Source organism: Ranitomeya imitator, chromosome 1 (assembly GCF_032444005.1).
Source record: "Ranitomeya imitator isolate aRanImi1 chromosome 1, aRanImi1.pri, whole genome shotgun sequence".
NCBI lineage: Eukaryota > Metazoa > Chordata > Amphibia > Anura > Dendrobatidae > Ranitomeya > Ranitomeya imitator.
Window position 1 is genome coordinate 1252207287 of NC_091282.1, and position 22072 is coordinate 1252229358.

The 22072-nt window shown below is 43.4% G+C and overlaps 1 protein-coding gene across 1 annotated transcript in view; it reads right to left on the reverse strand.

The window, feature by feature from the left end:
• The window catches only part of LOC138657542 (vomeronasal type-2 receptor 26-like), a 42713-nt gene extending 23426 nt beyond the window's left edge, over positions 1-19287 (reverse strand). Inside the window, exons 1-2 of the mRNA XM_069745313.1 lie at positions 19096-19287; positions 5944-6067 (exon numbers count right to left, since the gene is read on the reverse strand). Of these exons, the coding sequence (XP_069601414.1) occupies positions 5944-6067; positions 19096-19287 (316 nt within the window). The remainder of the gene's footprint in view (positions 1-5943; positions 6068-19095) is intronic.
• Between the last annotated feature and the right edge of the window lie 2785 nt (positions 19288-22072).

Genomic DNA, 22072 nt, shown 5'->3' on the forward strand with positions numbered 1-22072 from the left:
CCGCTGAAACGCTTCCACGGAAAGAAGTCTTTGGTAAATTGGGGAAAAACCTGTCACAAGGGCAGCGTTCCTTTAATAACTCACTGATAGATAACATTTTAGCTTCTGATGACCACCCTTCAGAAAGTTTTATGACCAATCTATGCAAAGCTTTCCTAATCTCTATGGATGCAAACGGAGCTAAATCATCTGAAAAACTCATTAAAAAGCTTTTCAAGGATACCTTTTCACAATTAATTACTGCTCAACCCTCTGATTCTTCTGATAAACATACCTATACCCTAAAATCGTTTTCACCTAGCAAAAATCAGGAAACGACACGTTCTGATATTATGGGGGGCGTTTCGGTGCTTTCGGATCCCCTGGTCAATATAAAGAATGAGATAGCCTCACTCCAGAATAGCCTGGCTACCTTCAAGAACTTTAAAAGGAAAAACAACCTAAAAATCCGAGGGATCCCTGAATCGGTTAAAAAATCCCAATTGGGAGGCTACGTCTCCTCCATGATCTCCCACTTGTTCCCCACTACCCAAGGGAAAAATTTGGTGGAAAAAACATTCAGGATACGCAGGCCATCTTCTCTACCATCAAATATAACCGCAGATGTTGTTGTTTCATTTTATCCCAACTGGATGAGAGACTCACTGCTGGACATTGCAAGAAACCCAAGGTTCCTATCCTCCCCATACGGCCACTTAACCTTCTATAGGGATCTGTGCAAAGACACCTTACAAAAACGTAGACTGTTTCAGCACTCCACCCAAAGATTGCAACTGGCAGGAATACAGTATAATTGGTACCAGTCTTCTAACTTGAGGTTTCACTTTGCATCTAAATGGTACACCTTTTCTTCTCCAGCAGAGGCAGCGGTTTTTCTGAACCGTGCGGGTATAAACCCGACTAGGTCTTCCTCAGGGCCCACTTCCTCAACTTGAACTAAATCTTCTCCGAGCATGTCGGAAAATATTTTTCTTCCTTTTCTTCCTCTGATACTCCACATTGTAGCATGTAAATGAACCGAACTCTTCCGCCCACAAAGTCCAAGGGTCATCAGGAGATGACCAGGAGCCGACAGGCCTTCGCATATTATTCATTTTTACTGGACAGCTTCAGAGTACTATTACTTTACAGGGTCTATTACGTTGTCTTATCCATACTAATCTTAGCAATACATATAGCTTAAAATTCATAGTCTACTGCAACTTCAAAGCTAATTTAATTTCTAGTATAAGAGAGTTACAGATATCATTTCCCTTGTTAACATATATTGTACTCAATACTCTCTTAAGTATTATTTTTATGCTACATTACCTTGTAAATTCTTACAGTATATGTGATTGCTTGTCTCCCCTATTTTCATAGGGGTTCTTTCCCTACTTTCGTATCCCTCCCCTTACCCTCCCTCCCCCTCCTTATCTACCCTTTCCAATCAAAATATAAAACCCAATAAAACTTTTGGAAAAAAAAAAAAAAAGAAATTCTTTCTTTAATTGAATAGATTATCCATTCAGATGGATCTTAAAGCCAAAGAAAGCTCTTGGCGGGTTAAGGCTTCGGACATTTTTAAACAAGGCACTATAATGGTTTCGCAGACGCCCCCGGAAGTAGCTGGATTGCGAAACGCGCGTTGGGGTGAGGTGGGACGCTGGGTCAGCCACAGGTAGCTATTGTTACTGTTCTCTATATTTTTATTTTAACTGGATCCACTGTGTGTATGCTTAGGCAGCTAAAGTGTGATGGAATAAGTTTATATGCAGCACTATTTTCTGCTATGTGGCATTATATGCTTTTAGCTTGTTATACTTATGTGACCCCCCCATCTTCAATTTTGGTGCTTGTGCACTATGGCACGGGATATGTTGTCCATGAATAAAGCCTTATTTTAAATTTAAATTCTGGATCTCTTCAATTTATTCGGCTGACTGGTTGTCAGTCCGAAAAGTGTTTTGATGTCTATTAGGAAGTGCCAGTAATATAAATGGGACAATGGTGATTTAATTTACATAGCTATAGAGTAGTATGTGCTTGTACATTTCTGTGGTATATACTAAAAATAAACCTTCAAAAACTTTTTATGGATTCAGTGACTCATACATACATATAAAAGTGGTTCTTGTTACATTTCGGCTATATATAACACTCCAAAAAAAGTTCCAAAACTTTTTATGGATTCAATATTTAATTGATACATGTTAAAAGGATTCCTTTTACATTACGGTTGTATATAAAACTCCAAAAAATTCAACATTTTTTTTAATTCAATTACTTATTCATACAGTTAAACATACGTTGTGTAAAATTATGGCGGGTTAACATTTTTAAAAAATGCTTGGCCTGGTACAGTTCACAAAATATTTTTGCTCAAAAAAATTTACTATTGTTATTTATGCTGTAGCACCTGCTTTGTGTGAAATTTCATTGTTTTGAAGTAAAAGCCAAAATTGTACTGTTACAGGTCTGCAAATTTGGTGGTTCAAAAATTGACTATTGTCATATACTGCATACTGGAGAACTTGCTTTGTGTGCAGTTTCATTGGTTTGAAATAAAAACCAAAATTGCCCTGCTACAGGTGTATAAATTTGGTCCCTCGGTACTCAGTCCCAAGCTGCCACTATTTTTCCCTGTATAGCATCCCTACCTTGTACCAGCATGTGTCCAGGAACATCATCGGTGTTGTTACAATGCCGTTACTGGAATCATCATCTCAGCAATCGACACATGGACAGGCACTTTGGCTAGAGACTGTACATTTCACTAATGGCACTCTGGGTGAACATTGTGGAGGCTGGGGCTGAGTGCCAGCCTGGCACGACAAGTGCTACCATTGCTGAGGATTGATGGACCTACCTCTATCAAGTAAGCACCCCTTACTGCTCCTTCTCAACCTCCATCTCAGATGTAACATAGTAACATAGTTAGTAAGGCCAAAAAAAGACATTTGTCCATCCAGTTCAGCCTATATTCCATCATAATAAATCCCCAGATCTACGTCCTTCTACAGAACCTAATAATTGTATGATACAATATTGTTCTGCTCCAGGAAGACATCCAGGCCTCTCTTGAACCCCTCGACTGAGTTCGCCATCACCACCTCCTCAGGCAAGCAATTCCAGATTCTCACTGCCCTAACAGTAAAGAATCCTCTTCTATGTTGGTGGAAAAACCTTCTCTCCTCCAGACGCAAAGAATGCCCCCTTGTGCCCGTCACCTTCCTTGGTATAAACAGATCCTCAGCGAGATATTTGTATTGTCCCCTTATATACTTATACATGGTTATTAGATCGCCCCTCAGTCATCTTTTTTCTAGACTAAATAATCCTAATTTCGCTAATCTATCTGGGTATTGTAGTTCTCCCATCCCCTTTATTAATTTTGTTGCCCTCCTTTGTACTCTCTCTAGTTCCATTATATCCTTCCTGAGCACCGGTGCCCAAAACTGGACACAGTACTCCATGTGCGGTCTAACTAGGGATTTGTACAGAGGCAGTATAATGCTCTCATCATGTGTATCCAGACCTCTTTTAATGCACCCCATGATCCTGTTTGCCTTGGCAGCTGCTGCCTGGCACTGGCTGCTCCAGGTAAGTTTATCATTAACTAGAATCCCCAAGTCCTTCTCCCTGTCAGATTTACCCAGTGGTTTACCGTTCAGTGTGTAATGGTGATATTGATTCCTTCTTCCCATGTGTATAACCTTACATTTATCATTGTTAAACCTCATCTGCCACCTTTCAGCCCAAGTTTCCAACTTATCCAGATCCATCTGTAGCAGAATACTATCTTCTCTTGTATTAACTGCTTTACATAGTTTTGTATCATCTGCAAATATCGATATTTTACTGTGTAAACCTTCTACCAGATCATTAATGAATATGTTGAAGAGAACAGGTCCCAATACCGACCCCTGCGGTACCCCACTGGTCACAGCGACCCAGTTAGAGACTATACCATTTATAACCACCCTCTGCTTTCTATCACTAAGCCAGTTACTAACCCATTTACACACATTTTCCCCCAGACCAAGCATTCTCATTTTGTGTACCAACCTCTTGTGCGACACGGTATCAAACGCTTTGGAAAAATCGAGATATACCACGTCCAATGACTCACCGTGGTCCAGCCTATAGCTTACCTCTTCATAAAAACTGATTAGATTGGTTTGACAGGAGCGATTTCTCATAAACGCATGCTGATATGAGAAAACACATCATCCACATCAGCTGGAAATTGCATCACTGACACAGAGAAGTAGTAACAGGCTCTGCTGAAGCTAATTTATCTAGGAGACAAACCACACACACACCGCAGACCAATTATTGAAAGGGATAACAGACCAGACAGATGAGTGGCTCTGAACCTACAACATTGCATGTTCATGTGTGACCTGGAGGCAGCTGTGAAGCTTGGCAGGCTCACACACGTACTATGCTTGGCCAAAATGCTCAACTTGGTAGCTCAGCGGTTTCTAAAAACCTATCCATATTTGCCATAGATTCCAGCCAGGGTACACAGCATTAATGCGATTTCTGCAAGTCAGCTACAGCTGCCACCTCTCTAGCAGTACTGCAGCAGCGCATGCAAGTGCCAGCTAAACACCATGCACTGTACCTCCACCCTGTACATGCTGACAAGGCTTTGTGAACAGCAGAGATGAGTTGTGAAATACCAGCTCCTACATGCCAGTCGGCATTCTGGTAAGCCTCCACACATCACAACTGAAGAGTGGTAAATGGAAGTCTGACATTTGTGCAGTTCTCCAAAACTTTGAGAAATCCACAAAGATAGTAAGTGATGATGACCCCATCATTAGCACAATGATCCCACTTATGTGCCTACTTAAACAGTTGCTGCTGTTCTTTGTTCACAATATTTGAATGAAGTACTACAGTTGATGCCTTCAAGGGTCTATGGATGACCCTGCTTGTAACTTTTGGCAGGCTTTGAACTGTGCAGAGTGTAAAAGTACAACTATACTTTTTTCACAATATTTGAATGTGGTGCTATAGTTGGTGCCTTCAATGGTGTATGAATGATTCTGCTTGTAATGTTTGACCGCCTTTCCACTTGTGCAAAGACTTTATGAGTCTTGAAGTGCCACTACATGACAATTTGAACAGCATGTGTATGAGGCCCTACTTTATGTCTAATATAGGGTATACTGTATCTGAGTCTCAATTCCATCACTTTTTTGGGCAGTTCTTGCTTCCTTCATGAATTATATGGAATTTCCAAGTTGCTACTGAAAATTTCAATTTTGGTTTACTTAAATTATTATTTTAAAATCATTTTTTTAAAATCCTGCCTGATATACGAGTCATTATACAGGAAAGAATGATTCTTAACATTTTTATTTCCTGTAAACTCCAATTTCTCTTTGATTTTGAATGTTTTATTGTTACTCCTTAAAGTGGGATAAAAGTGTGACACCTTTGTTCTTAACAGCGATCTGGATCTCAGAGATGCTTCCAGGCGTCTTCCCATACTTTTCTCCTTCCATTCAGCACTAATTCCATCCACTTCAATAATCTCACTGCCCACAGACCTCGTTTTAGAGTCTGCAGGAAAAATGCTCAGATTTCTCATTGACTCCCATTATACTCGTTATGAGCACCTAAACGTTAGAATTTGCTCTGTTCGAGTAGCGAACATATTAGTAATATATTGGGCAGTGGGAGGCACAAAAGCCGAGCAAGAGGAGACAGGCCACATTAACTCGTTCAGTTTTTGGTCTGTATTTTACAATAGTATTTGTAAGGCTAAACCATGAGTGAGTCAAAACTGCAGAAGGAGTGAACTTGATTCTATCATGCTTTTCATCTGATTGTTCCATTACTTATTTTGGCTTACAAATACTGATGTAAAATACTGACCAAATATCGAATGTGTGAACGTGGCCTCATACGCCACATTTACTATTATTATCATCACATAATATCACATACCGGTGATATTGGATATTTCGCCTTCTGAACATGGGACACAGTCATAGCAGCAGGTATGAACAATGTTTGCTGGCATTTTTCTGCTTCCTGGTAAGCAAATATCTGAGCAGCGGGAGACTGGATCCTAAAAAATGGTAAACAAAGAGGACCTTCACTTTTAACTGGCTTCATTATGAAGAATAAGTTCAATACCTGAATAAAACTTAGTTTTAGAAAATTGTTTCTTTTGTCTATTCCAGAGATGTAGTTTTATAAAGGTCAGGGCGCATAATATGATAATTAGCTTTTTCCCAAGGGTGCATTAGTGGAGATACTTCTCTCGGTGTAGCGTCCACTTTTTAGCTTTTATTGTGCTGCACATTAGGAGACATAGAGAAAGAAAATAATGCTCCAAGAGAAGCTCAGAACGGCATTTTCAGTTTGATATGATAAGACTTATGCATATAATCTTATCACATTTACAGTGGGTACGGAAAGTATTCAGACCCCTTTACATTTTTCACTCTTTGTTTCATTGCAGCCATTTGGTAAATTCCATAAAGTTCATTTTTTCTCATTAATGTTCACTCTGCACCCCATCTTGACTGAAAAACAGAAATGTAGTAATTTTTGCAAATTAAAAAAGAAAAACTGAAATATCCCATGGTCATAAGTATTCAGATCCTTTTCTCAGACACTCATATTTAAGTCACATGCTGCCCATTTCCTTGCACTGTGAGCGGTGAGGTCTTATATAGACAGGTGTGCGCCGCTCTAAATCAAGTCCTATCAGATTAATTACACACAGCTGGACTCCAATGAAGGAGGAGAACCATCTCAAGGAGGATCACAAGGAAATGGACAGCATGGGACTTATATATGAGAGTCTGAGCAAAGGGGCTGAATACTTATGACCATAGGATATTTCAGTTATTCTTTTTTAATAAATTTGCAAAAATGTCCACATTTCTGGTTTTTTTCAGTCAAGATGGAGTAGAGTGTTCATCAATGTGAAAAAAATGAACTTTTTTGGATTTACCAAATGGCTGCAATGAAACAAAGAGTGAAAAATTTAAAGGGGCCTGAATACTTTCCGTACCCACTGTATGTATGTATGTATACAGTACAGACCAAAAGTTTGGACAGTATTTTCATGACTATGAAAATTCTACATTCACACTGAAGGCATCAAAACTATGAATTACCACATGTGGAATTATATACTTAACAAAAAAAGTGTGAAACAACTGAAATTATGTCTTATATTCTAGATTCTTCAAAGTAGCCACCTTTTGCTTTGATGACTGCATTGCACACTCTTGGCATTCTCTTGATGAGCTTCAAGAGGTAGTCATCGGGAATGGTATTCCAACAATCTTGAAGGAGTTCCCAGAGATGCTTAGCACTTGTTGGCCCTTTTGCCTTCACTCTGCGGTCCAGCTCACCCCAAACCATCTCGATTGGGTTCAGGTCTGGTGACTGGAGGTCAGGTCATCTGGCGTAGCACCCATCACTCTCCTTCTTGGTCAAATAGCCCTTACACAGCCTGGAGGTGTGTTTGGGGTCTCTGTGCTACTGAAAAATAAATGATGGTCCAACTAAACGCAAACCGGATGGAATGGCATGCCGCTGCAAGATGCTGTGGTAGCCATGCTGGTTCAGTATGCCTTCAATTTTTAATAAATCCCCAACAGTGTCACCAGCAAAGCCCCCCACACCATCACACCTCCTCCTCCATGCTTCACGGTGGGAACCAGGCATGTAGAGTCCATCCGTTCACCTTTTCTGCATTGTACAAAGACATAGTGGTTGGAACCAAAGATCTCAAATTTGGACCATTGGACCAAAGCACAGAGTTCCACTGGTCTAATGTCCATTCCTTGTGTTCTTTAGCCCAAACAAGTCTCTTCTGCTTGTTGCCTGTCCTTAGCAGTGGTTTCCTAGCAGCTATTTTACCATTAAGTCCTGCTGCACAAAGTCTCCTCTTAACAGTTGTTGTAGAGATGTGTCTGCTGCTAGATCTCTGTGTGGCATTGACCTGGTCTCTAATCTGAGCTGCTGTTAACCTGCGATTTCTGAGGCTGGTAACTCAGATAAACTTATACTCAGAAGCAGAGGTGACTCTTGGTCTTCCTTTCCTGGGGCGGTCCTCATGTGAGCCAATTTCTTTGTAGCGCTTGATGGTTTTTGTAACTGCACTTGGGGACACTTTCAAAGTTTTCCCAATTTTTCGGACTGACTGACCTTCATTTCTTAACCCCTTCCCGACCCATGACGCCACGTAGGCGTCATGAAAGTCGGTGCCAATCCGACCCATGACGCCTATGTGGCGTCATGGAAAGATCGCGTCCCTGCAGATCGGGTGAAAGGGTTAACTCCCATTTCACCCGATCTGCAGGGACAGGGGGAGAGGTAGTTTAGCCCAGGGGGGGTGGCTTCACCCCCTCGTGGCTACGATCGCTCTGATTGGCTGTTGAAAGTGAAACTGCCAATCAGAGCGATTTGTAATATTTCACCTATTATAACGGGTGAAATATTACAATCCAGCCATGGCCGATGCTGAAATATCATCGGCCATGGCTGGAAATACTAGTGTGCCCCCACCCCACCCCACCGATCGCCCCCCCAGCCCCCCGATCTGGCCGGTACACTGCTCCAGCTCCCCTCTGTCCTGTGCTCCGCTCCCCCCGTGCTCGTGTCCGCTCCCCCCGTGCTCCAATCACCCCCCCGTGCTCCAATCACCCCCCCTGCACTCCGATCCGCCCCCCCGTGCTCCGTTCCACCCCCCCGTGCTCCATTCCACCCCCTCCCGTGCTCCGTTCCACGCCCCCCGTGCTCCGTTCCACCCCTCCCGCGCTCCGATCCCCCCCCCATGCTCCGATCCCCCCCCGTGGTCCCCCCCACTCTATCATACTTACCGATCCAGCCGGGGTCCCGTCCGTCTTCTCCCGGGCGCCGCCATCTTCCAAAATGGCCGGCAGATTCGTTCCAAAGTGCATTTTGATCACTGAGATATAATCTATCTCAGTGATCAAAATAAAAAAAATAATAAATTACCCCCCCCCCCCCTTTGTCACCCCCATAGGTAGGGACAATAAAAAAATAAAGAAATTTTTTTTTTCCACTAATGTTAGAATAGGGTTAGGGGTAGGGTTAGGGTTAGGGTTAGGGGTAGGGTTAGGGGTAGGGTTAGGGGTAGGGGTAGGGTTAGGGTTAGGGGTAGGGGTAGGGTTAGGGCTAGGGTTAGGGTTTCGGTATGTGCACACGTATTCTGGTCCTCTGCAGATTTTTCCGCTGCGGATTTGATAAATCCGCAGTGCTAAACCGCTGCGGATTTATGGCGGATATACCGCGTTTTTTTCTGCGCATTTCACTGCGGTTTTACAATTGCGATTTTCTATTGGAGCAGTTGTAAAACCGCTGCGGAATCCGCACAAAGAAGCGACATGCTGCGGAATGTAAACCGCTGCGTTTCCGTGCAGTTTTTCCGCAGCATGTGTACAGCGATTTTTGTTTCCCGTAGGTTTACATTGAACTGTAAACTCATGGGAAACTGCTGCGGATCCGCAGCGTTTTCCGCACCGTGTGCACATACCTTTAGAATTAGGCTATGTGCACACGGTGAGGATTTGGCTGCGGATTGGCCGCTGCGGATTCGCAGCAGTGTTCCATCAGGTTTACAGTACCATGTAAACATATGAAAAACCAAATCCGCTGTGCCCATGGTGCGGAAAATACCGCGCGGAAACGCTGCGTTGTATTTTCCGCAGCATGTCAATTCTTTGTGCGGATTCCGCAGCGTTTTACACCTGTTCCTCAATAGGAATCCGCAGGTGAAATCCGCACAAAAAACACTGGAAATCCGCGGAAAATCCGCAGGTAAAACGCAGTGCCTTTTACCCGCGGATTTTTCAAAAATGGTGCGAAAATATCTCACACGAATCCGCAACATGGGCACATAGCCTTAGGGTTAGGGTTGGAATTAGGGTTGTGGTTAGGGGTATGTTGGGGTTAGTGTTGTGGTTAGGGGTGTGTTGGGGTTAGGGTTGTGATTAGGATTATGGCTACAGTTGGGATTAGGGTTAGGGGTGTGTTGGGGTTAGTGTTGGAGTTAGAATTGAGGGGTTACCACTGTTTAGGCACATCAGGGGTCTCCAAACGCAACATGGCGCCACCATTGATTCCAGCCAATCTCGTATTCAAAAAGTCAAATGGTGCTCCCTCAATTCCGAGCCCTGACGTGTGCCCAAACAGTGGTTTACCCCCACATATGGGGTACCAGCATACTCAGGACAAACTGCGCAACAATTACTGGGGTCCAATTTCTCCTGTTACCCTTGTGAATCTAAAAAATTGCTTGCTAAAACATAATTTTTGAGGAAAGAAAAATGATTTTTTATTTTCACGGCTCTGCGTTGTAAACGTCTGTGAAGCACTTGGGGGTTCAAAGTGCTCACCACTATCTAGATAAGTTCCTTGGGGGGTCTAGTTTCTAAAATGGGGTCACTTGTGGGGGTTTCTACTGTTTAGGCACACCAGGGGCTCTGCAAACGCAACATGACACCCGCAGAGCATTCCATCAAAGTCTGCATTTCAAAACGTCACTACTTCAATTCCAAGCCCCGGCATGTGCCCAAACAGTAGTTTACCCCCACATATGGGGTATCACCATACTCAGGAGAAACTGGGCAACAAATATTGGGGCCAAATTTCTCCTGTTACCCTTGGGAAAATTAAAAAATTCTGGGCTAAATAATTATTTTTGAGGAAAGAAAACGTATTTATTATTTTCACGGCTCTGCATTATAAACTTCTATGAAGCACTTGGGGGTTCAAAGTGCTCACCACACATCTAGATAAGTTCCTTTGGGGGTCTAGTTTCCAAAATGGGGTCACTTGTGGGGGGTTTCTACTGTTAAGCCACATCAGGGGCTCTGCAAACGCAACGTGACGCCCACAGAGCATTCCATCAAAGTCTGCATTTCAAAACGTCACTACTTCACTTCCGAGCCCCGGCATGTGCCCAAACAGTGATTTACCCCCACATATGGGGTATCAGCGTACTCAGGAGAAACTGGACAACAACTTTTGGGGTCAAATTTCTCCTGTTACCCTTGGGAAAATAAAAAATTGCAGGCTAAAAAATCATTTTTGAGGAAAGAAAAATTATTTTTTATTTTCATGGCTCTGCGTTATAAACTTCTGTGAAGCACCTGGGGGTTTAAAGTGCTCAATATGCATCTAGATAAGTTCCTTGGGGGGTCTAGTTTCCAAAATGGGGTCACTTGTGGGGGAGCTCCAATGTTTAGGCACACAGGGGCTCTCCAAACGCGACATGGTGTCCGCTAACAATTGGAGCTAATTTTCCATTCAAAAAGTCAAATGGCGCGCCTTCCCTTCCGAGCCCTGCCGAGTGCCCAAACAGTGGTTTACCCCCACATATGAGGTATCGGTGTACTCGGGAGAAATTGCCCAACAAATTTTATGATCCATTTTATCCTACTGCCCATGTGAAAATGAAAAAATTGAGGCGAAAAGAATTTTTTTGTGAAAAAAAATTACTTTTTCATTTTTACAGATCAATTTGTGAAGCACCTGAGGGTTTAAAGTGCTCACTAGGCATCTAAATAAGTTCCTTGGGGGGTCTAGTTTCCAAAATGGGGTCACTTGTGGGGGAGCGCCAATGTTTAGGCACACAGGAGCTATCCAAACGCGACATGGTGTCCGCTAACGATGGAAATAATTTTTCATTCAAAAAGTCAAATGGCGCTCCTTCCCTTCCGAGCCTTACCATGTGCCCAAACAGTGGTTTACCCCCACATGTGAGGTATAGGTGTACTCAGGAGAAATTGCCCAACACATTTTAGGATCCATTTTATCCTGTTGCCCATGTGAAAATGAAAAAATTGAGGCTAAAATAATTTTTTTGTGAAAAAAAAGTACTTTTTCATTTTTACGGATCAATTTGTGAAGCACCTGGGGGTTCAAAGTGCTCACTATGCATCTAGATAAGTTCCTTGGGGCGTCTAGTTTCCAAAATGGGGTCACGTGTGGGGGAGCTCCAATTTTTAGGCACACGGGGGCTCTCCAAACGTGACATGGTGTCCGCTAAAGAGTGGAGCCAATTTTTGATTCAAAAAGTCAAATGGCGCTCCTTCCCTTCCAAGCCCTGCCGTGCGCCCAAACAGTGGTTTACCCCCACATATGAGGTATCAGCGTACTCAGGACAAATTGGACAACAACTTTCGTGGTTCAGTTTCTCCTTTTACCATTGGGAAAATAAAAAAATTGTTGCTAAAAAATAATTTTTGTGACTAAAAAGTTAAATGCTCATTTTTTCCTTCCATGTTGCTTCTGCTGCTGTGAAGCACCTGAAGGGTTAATAAACTTCTTGAATGTGGTTTTGAGTACCTTGAGGGGTGCAGTTTTTAGAATGGTGTCACTTTTGGGTATTTTCAGCCATATAGACCCCTCAAACTGACTTCAAATGTGAGGTGGTCCCTAAAAAAAATGGTTTTGTAAATTTCGTTGTAAAAATGACAAATTGCTGGTCAAATTTTAACCCTTATAACTTCCTAACAAAAAAAAATTTTGTTTCCAAAATTGTGCTGATGTAAAGTAAACATGTGGGAAATGTTATTTATTAACTATTTTGTGTCACATATATCTCTGGTTTAACAGAATAAAAATTCAAAATGTGAAAATTGCGAAATTTTCAAAATTTTCGCCAAATTTCCGTGTTTATCACAAATAAACGCAGAATTTATTGACCTAAATTTACCACTAACATGAAGCCCAATATGTCACGAAAAAACAATCTCAGAACCGCTAGGATCCGTTGAAGCGTTCCTGAGTTATTACCTCATAAAGGGACACTGGTCAGAATTGCAAAAAACGGCAAGGTCTTTAAGGTCAAAATAGGCTGGGTCTTGAAGGGGTTAAAGTAATGATGGCCACTCGTTTTTCTTTAAGTAGCTGCTTTTTTCTTGCCATAATACACATTTTTACAGCCTATTCAGTAGGACTATCAGCTGTGTATCCACCAGACTTCTGCACAACACATGTGATGGTCCCAACCCCATTTATAAGGCAAGAAATCCCACTTATTAAACCTGACAGGGCACAAATGTGAACTGAAAACCATTCCCGGTGACTACCCCTTGAAACTCATCAAGAGAACGCCAAGAGTGTGCAAAGCAGTAATCAACGCAAAAGGTGGCTACTTTGAAGAACCTAGAATATAAGACACATTTTCAGTATTTTCACTCTTTCTTGCTTTCTTGTAAGTATATAATTCCACATGTGTTAATTCGTAGTTTTGATGCCTTCAGGGTGAATGTACAATTTTAATAGTCATGAAAATACTGATAAATCTTTAAGTGAGAAGGTGTGTCCAAAAATTTGGTCTGCTATATATATATATATATATATATATATATATATATATATATATATATATATATACTAGATGGTGGCCCGATTCTAACACATCGGGTATTCTAGAATATGTATGCAGTCTATTTATGAAGATTTAAGAATAATGCAATGAATACATAAGATTTTCCTTGTAAAATATACACATTATCAGTGAAGCGGTGTTTAAATCCAATATCACTGATTGGTGGCGTCCGGCTGGCCGTGACCAATCAGCGAAGCGGTGTTTAAATCCCACGCCAAGAATTGGGCCACCATCTTGTATTCATATTAACATTGGTGCTTACATTTATGTTTCAACCCATTGGACACACTGCAATTAATTTCCTCCTGTCTTTATTTTAAGAGTCAAAACTTTATTAGTCATCTATCTCTTTATGACAGCTTGTTTTCTACAGGATGATTTATAGTTTTCAAATACACCATTTATTTTACCATATGATAAACTTAAAAATGGGGAAAATGTTTATTCTCTCCCTTACACACTGTCCTCCATGTTGTTCTCTTTCTCACAGACTGCCCTCCATGTTATTCTCTCCTTCACACACTACCCTCCATGTTATCTCTCCCTCACAGACTGCCCTCCATATTCTTTTCTCCCTCACAGATTGTCCTCAATGTTATTCTCTCCCTCACAGACTGTCCTTCATGTTATTCTCTCCCTCACAGACTGTCCTCCATGCTATTCTCACCCTCACAGACTGTCCTTCATGTTATTCTTTCCCTCACAGACTGTCCTTCATGTTATTCTCACCCTCACAGACTGTCCTTCATGTTATTCTCTCCCTCACACACTGTCCTCCATGTCATTCTCTCCCTCACAAACTGTCCTTCATATTATTCTCACCCTCACAGACTGCCCTCCATGTTATTCTCTCCCTCACAGTCTGTTTCATGTTATTCTCTCCCTCACAGACTGTCTTCCATGTTATTCTCTCCCTCACAGACTGACATCCATGTTATTCTCTCCCTCACAGACAGTCCTCCATGTTATTTTCTCCCTCACACACTGTCCTCCATGTTATTCTCTCCCTCACACACTGTCCTCCATGTTATTCTCTCCCTCACAGATAGTCCGCTATGTTATTCTCCCCCTCACAGACTGACCTCCTGTTATTCTCCCTCGCAGACTGTCCTCCATGTTATTCTCTCCCTCATAGACTGTCCTTCATGTTATTCTCACCCTCACAGACTGTCCTCCATGTTATTTTCTCCCTCACACACTGTCCTCCATGTTATTCTCTCCCTCACAGATAGTCCGCTATGTTATTCTCACCCTCACAGACTGACCTCCTGTTATTCTCCCTCGCAGACTGTCCTCCATGTTATTCTCTCCCTCATAGACTGTCCTTCATGTTATTCTCACCCTCACAGACTGTCCTCCATGTTATTCTCTCCCTCACAGACTGACCTTCATGTTATTCCCTCCCTCACAGACTGTCCTCCATGTTATTCCCTCCCTCACAGACTGTCCTCCATGTTATTCTCTCCCTCACAGACTGTCCTCCATGTTATTCTCTAACTAACAGACTGTCCTCCATGTTATTCTTGCTCTCACAGACTGACCTCCATGTTATTCTCTCCCTCACAGACTGTTCTCCATGTTATTCTCTCCCTCACACACTGTCCTCCATGTTATTCTCTCCCTCACAGATAGTCCTCTATGTTATTCTCGCCCTCACAGACTGACCTCCTGTTATTTTCTCCCTCACAGACTGTTCTCCATGTTATTCTCTCCCTCACAAACTGTCCTCCATGTTATTCTCTAACAGACTGTCCTCCATGTTATTCTTGCTCTCACAGACTGACCTCCATGTTATTCTTGCTCTCACAGACTTACCTCCATGTTATTCTCGCCCTCACAGACTGTTCTCCATGCTATTCTCTCCCTCACAGACTGTTCTCCATGTTATTCTCTCCCTCACACACTGTCCTCCATGTTATTCCCTCCCTCACAGACTGTCGTCCATGTTATTCCCTCCCTCACAGACTGTCCTCCATGTTATTCTCTCCCTCACAGACTGTCCTCCATGTTATTCTCTCCCTCACAGACTGTCCTCCATGTTATTCTCTAACTAACAGACTGTCCTCCATGTTATTCTTGCTCTCACAGACTGACCTCCATGTTATTATCTCCCTCACAGACTGTTCTCCATGCTATTATCTCCCTCACAGACTGTCTTCCATGTTATTCTCTCCCTCACAGACTGCCCTCCATGTTATTCTCTTGCTCACAGACTGTCCTTCATGTTACTCTCGCCCTCACAGACTCTCCTCCATGTTATCCTCTCCCTCACAGACTCTCCTCCATGTTATTCTCTCCCTCACAGACTGTCCTCCATGTTATTCTCTGCCTCACAGACTGTCCTCCATGTTATTCTCTCTCTAACAGACTTTCCTCCATGTTATTCTCTCCCTCATAGACTGTCCTCTATGTTATTCTCTAAATCACAGACTGTCCTCCATGTTATTCTCTCCCTCAAAGACTGACCTCCATGTTATTCCCTCCCTCACAGACTGTCCTCCATGTTATTCTCTCCCTCACAGACTGTCCTCCATGTTATTCTCTAACTCACAGACTGTCCTCCATGCTATTCTCTCTCTCACAGACTGCCCTCCATGTTATTCTCTCCCTCACAGGCTTTCCACCATGTTATTAACTCCCTCACAGACGGTCCTCCATGTTATTCTCTCCCTCACAGGCTTTCCTCCATGTTATTCTCTCCCTCTCAGACTGTCCTTCATGTTTTTCTCACCCTCAGAGACTGTCCTCCATGATATTCTTTCCCTCACAGACTGTCCTCCATGTTATTTTCTCCCTCACAGACTATCCTCCATGTTATTCTCTCCCTCACAGACTGTCCTCCATGTTATTCTCTGCCTCACAGACTGTCCTCCATGATATTCTTTCCCTCACAGACTGTCCTCCATTTTTTTTCTCCCTCACAGAAAATCCTCCATGTTATTCTCTCCCTCATAGACTGTCCTCCATGTTACTATCTCCCTCACAGACTGTCTTCCATGTTATTCTGTCCCTCAGAGACTGTCCTTCATGTTATTCTCGCCCTCACAGGCTGTCCTCCATGTTATTATCTCCCTCACAGACTGTCCTCCATGTTCTTCTCTCCCTCACAGACTGTCCTCCATGTTATTCTCTCCCTCACAGACTGTCCTATATGTTATTCTTGCCCTCACAGACTGACCTCCATGTTATTCTCTCCCTCACAGACTGTCCTCCATGTTATTCTCTCCCTCACAGACTGTCCTCCATGTTATTCTATCCCTCACAGACTGTTCTCCATGTTATTTTCTCCTTCACACACTGTCCTCCATGTTATTCTCTCCCTCACAAACTGTCCTTCATGTTATTCTCGCCCTCACAGACTGACCTCCATGTTATTCTCTCCCTCACAGACTGTTCTCCCTCACAGTCTGTCGTCCATGTTATTCTCTCCCTCACAGACTGTCCTCCGTGTTATTCTTTCCTTTACAGACTGTCCTCCATGTTATTCTCTCCCTCACATGCTGTCCTTCATGTTATTCTCGTCCTCACAGACTGACTGTCCTCCATGTTATTCTCTCCCTCACAGACTGTCCTCCATGTTATTATCTCCCTCACAGACTGTCCTCCATGTTATTTTCTCCCTCACACACTGTCCTCCATGTTATTCTCTCCCTCACACACTGTCCACCATGTTCTTCTCGCCCTCACAGACTGACTTCCATGTTATTCTCTCCATCCCAGACTTTTATCCTTGTTATTCTCTCAAACACACACTGTTCTGCATGTTATTTTCTCCCTCACAGACTGTCCTCCATGTTATGCTATCCTTCACAGACTGTCCTCCATGTTATTTTTTCCCTCACACACTGTCCTCCATGTTATTCTCTCCCTCACAGACTGTCCTTCATGTTATTCTCGCCCTCACAGACTGACCTCTATGTTATTCTCTCCCTCACAGACTGTCCTCCATGTTATTTGCTCCCTCACAGACTGTCCTCCATGTTATTCTCTCCCTCACAGACTGTCCTCCATGTTATTCTCTAACTAACAGACTGTCCTTCATGTTATTTTTCTCCCTCACACACTGTCCTCCATATTCTTTTCATCCTCACACACTGTCCTCCATGTTATTCTCTCCCTCACATACTGTCCTCCATGTTTTTCTCTCAAGCACACACTGTCCTCCATGTTATTTTCTCCCTCACAGACTGTCCTCAATGTTATTATCTCCCTCACAGACTGTCCTCCATGTTATCCTCTCCCTGACAGACTGTCCCCTATGTTATTCTCTCCCTCACAGACTGTCCTCCATGTTATCCTCTCCCTCACAGACTGTCCTCCATGTTATCCTCTCCCTCACAGACTGTCCTCCATGTTATTCTCACCCCCGCAGACTGTCCTCCATGTTATTTTCTCCCTCACAGACTGTCCTTCATGTTATTCTTGTTCTAGTATATGTATATAGTTTATTTATGAACGGTGATTGGTCGAGGCCAGCCAGGTGCGACCAATCAGCAACGCGAGATTTCAGTTACAGACAAACAGATTCTGAGACAATTATATATATATATAGATACTAGGGTTGAGCGACTTTTACTTTTATAGGATCGGATCGGGTTTCACGAAACCCGACTTTTTCAAAAGTTGGGTCGAGTGAAATCGGCCGATCCTATAAAAAAGTCAGGGTCGGGGTCGGCCGAAACACGAAACCCAATGCAGTGCATTGGGTTTCCAATGGTTCCCAGGGTCTGAAGGAGAGGAATCTCTCCTTCAGGCCCTGTGATCCATATTTAAGTGTAAAATAAAGAATTAAAATAAAAAATATTGCGATACTCACCCTCTGACGCGCCCTGGTACTAACCGGCAGTTTTCCTTCCTTTGAATCAGCGCGTGAAAGAACTTCCGATGACGTCGCGGCTTGTGATTGGTTGCGCGACCGCCCATGTGACCGCTCACGCGACCAATCAGAAGCTTCCACGTCACCGAAGGTCCTTCAAGCGCTGATTCTTAGGAAGGAAGGCTGCCAAAAAGAAGCAGGGCGCGTCCGAGGGTGAGTATATTCCTATTAGGTATATACTCACCCTCGGACGCGCCCTGCTTCTTTCCGGCAGCCTTCCTTCCTAAGAATCAGCGCTTGAAGGACCTTCGGTGACGTCGCGACTTCTGATTGGTCGCATGAGCGGTCACATGGGCGGTCGCGCAACCAATCACAAGCCGCGACGTCATCGGAAGTTCTTTCACGCGCTGATTCAAAGGAAGGAAGGCTCCCGGTTAGTACCAGGGCGCGTCAGAGGGTGAGTATAGCAATATTTTTTATTTTAATTCTTTATTTTACACTTAAATATGGATTCCGATACCGATTTCCGATATTTCAAACATATCGGAACTCGGTATCGGAATTCCGATACCAGATTCAGAAGATCGCCGACCTCATGGCCGACCCCACACAGGGGACTTTGCCAAAAGTCGGCAACTTCTGAAAATGGCCGACCCGTTTCGCTCAACCCTAATAGATACATACATACTATATTTTTTATATATATATTCGTTCACATGAAATAAAAAGACAACCGGCTCATTTGCCTCAATGAGACCCCGGAGTCTAAATTTACCATCAATGAAAAAAAATTTAAAGGGAACCTATTACCAGATTTGGCCGATACAAGTTACTGCCACCCCCTTTCAGGGCTTATATACAGCATTCTATAATGCTGTGTATAAGCCCCCAATCTGACCTTCCAGATGGAGATCTCATCGGAGCATGCGCTGCCCCCAGCAACCATTTTCCCGGAGTCCACTTCGAAGTAAACCATGGAAGTACGGGGGCTCTGGACATTCAAATAATGGCGGCTGAGCCCCTGCACCACTGAGCACAGCAGCATCGCACATCCGAATACTCCTTTCTCCCAGTCTGGGGTCCGCAGCATCGACCCACTCCTTCCTCCACCAGCAGTGACCCTGGGACCCCTCGTCACTGCAGCCACCACCCCCAGTAAGCAATAAGAGGCATAGATTGTAAGAAGCACCACCATTTTATTCAAAAAAGTTTTTTCTCCTATTTTTCTCCTCAAAATTTGCTGTGCGTCTTATAATCTGGTGTGTCTTATAAACCGCAAACTACAGTAAGCTACGGCATTTCCCCATATACCAAACTAAGAGACTACACAGCTCCAGCACCTCACGTTATATCACACGGAGTGACTGTACAGCTACAGCACTTCCCTATACATCATAGTGAGAGACTGTACAGCTACAGCACTTCCCTATATATATGGTTACACCATCGTGAGACTTGAATTTACATATGTGTGCATTTTGTCTGTGACTGTCTCATTGGAGGTGCACAACTTTTAAAGTGCAATATATTTGTGAGTTGAATGCAGTGTAGAGTTTGAAACAACCAATAGACATAATGGAAAATGCTGTTTTATTGCAAGCAAGTCCCAGTTGCATGTGGTTTAGAGTGAAGTCTGTGATTGAAAAGTCCTTTGGAAATTGCAACCAGCAATTAGCAATTCTGACACAACCAAATGATCAATCGATGACCAAAGTTGATCCAGTCTAACACAAACTTAACAATCCGTTAGTCCCATAATGACTGGAAAAACCACGGATCTTCTCTCTTGCCCTATTTGCCTTATCGGCATATATAAGGCTGTTAGTTTAGGTCAGGAGACCCACAGTCAGTCCAAGCATTATGGTCACTGCACAACACAGACCATGAAATGTGGATATGTCAAAGAAGAATAATAGTAGCACACACGTCTGACCTCAGTTGTGTTCTTCCATGTTAACGCTTTGGCATCCATGCGAAGCTGTTGTCCATCTAAAGCCCATGGTGTAAAGTTCCCTACATGAGCATTAACGGTTAATGAATTTTCTTGATAAAACCAGTTAATTATCTTGTACTCATGGACAATCTCTCCACATTCATTAAAATAAGGTAAAGAGTTCACAGAGTCATATGAATACTCCAGTAATTTAAGGTAATGCCGTAACTGATATAAGAATGAAAGATACACAATTTTTATCTGCATTAGTTCAAATGAGCTAATAAAGGAGCATATACAGAAATGGGTGAAAGAAACTAGTAACAATTGCAATAGAGTGAGGCACAGATGAACAGTTCACTGTAGTAAATGAACAGAAAAGTGGAGAATAGAGTTGAGCGACCTTGACCTTTTTAGAGTCGAGCCGGGTTTTGCGAAACCCGACTATGTCCAAAGTCGGGTCGAGTGAAATCGGCCGATTATGACGTAAAGTCGGGATCGACCGAAACACGAAACCCAATGCAAGTCAATGGGGCAGCATAGTCGGCAGTGAGTGGGGGCCAGGAAAACACCTAGAGTGGCCATTTTAATGTCAAAACCATCCATTCTTCTTAATGAAGCTTGTCAAGCGTAATTTACCTTATAATAATTGGAAGGCATTTGAAATTGGGGGTCATTTGGCTAAAGTTGTGGGGGGTAGGGCTGGTTCAAGTAATTAGTGGGCCCAGGAAATCTGGACCACGTCACGGCAGTGGAGCAGGGAGAGGTAAGTATTTCAACTTTGCAAGTGCTGTGAACCTGAGCAAGCAGGGGGGGCCCACTCGTTGGCATTGGCACTGGCACAGGGCCCCTCAAAGTACAGCGGTGTGTTTGCACGGCGGGGGCGCCTCCCACCGGCAGCAACACTTTTGCGTACTATGAGAGGCCCTGTGCCAGTGACGTCGCCAACTAGTATTCCTCCCCCCACCTGATGAAGGAACCTGCACTTTCATCTGCACCTTCCTCTTTGTCCCCGTGTAAGGTGGTATGGTATGCGGGAAGAGCAACCTGACTTTCAGCAGGGTCACAATGTTGTTGTGTAGCGTGCACGGGGAATGTTGCGTTATGGGTCAATGTACCAGCAGACTCATCTATCACTGGCTGGGCAATGGGCACGATGAAGTGGAAACACAGATATAGGCCCAAAGAAGAAAGTGGGCTAAATGCAGTTCAAAATTGGTAACACAGGAATAACCAGGGGGCATTGCAGTGGAGGACAACTGGAATGAGAGGCTGACACAGAGAGTAGGGCCAAATCAGTAAGTAGTCGAAATGCAGTTCAAAATTGGCAACCGTAGTAAACAGGCGGCACAGCTTTGTTCAGTGGAGGAGAACAGCAAGGAGTGGCAGACACCGATAGTAGGCCCCAAACCAACTAGTACGCCAAATGCAGTTGTTCCATTTAACCACAATTTAATGAGAGCCTGAAGATAGAAGCTCAGGAAAGGCAACCTGGGGAACACCTTGGAGTGTAACACACCATCTCTCTCCACCCCATACCCATTTTGTATGGCCTAATGCAGTGTACTTTTCTACAACTACTAAACGAGAGTCGGAAGACCGAAGCAATGGCAAGGAAACCTGGGGAACACCTTAGAGTGTAACACACCCTCTCTCTACACCCCATACCCAATTTGAAGGCCTAATGCAGTGTAGTTTCCAAGAACTACTAAACGAGAGCCGGAAGATCGAAGCTCAGGAAAGGCAACCTGGGGAACACCTTGGAGTGTAACACACCCTCTCGCTACACCCCATACCCAATTTGAAGGCCTAATGCAGCGTAGTTTCCAACAACTACTAAACGAGAGCCGGAAGATCGAAGCTCAGGAAAGGCAACCTGGGGAACACCTTGGAGTGGAACACACCATCTCTCTACACCCCATACCCAATTTGAAGGCCTAAT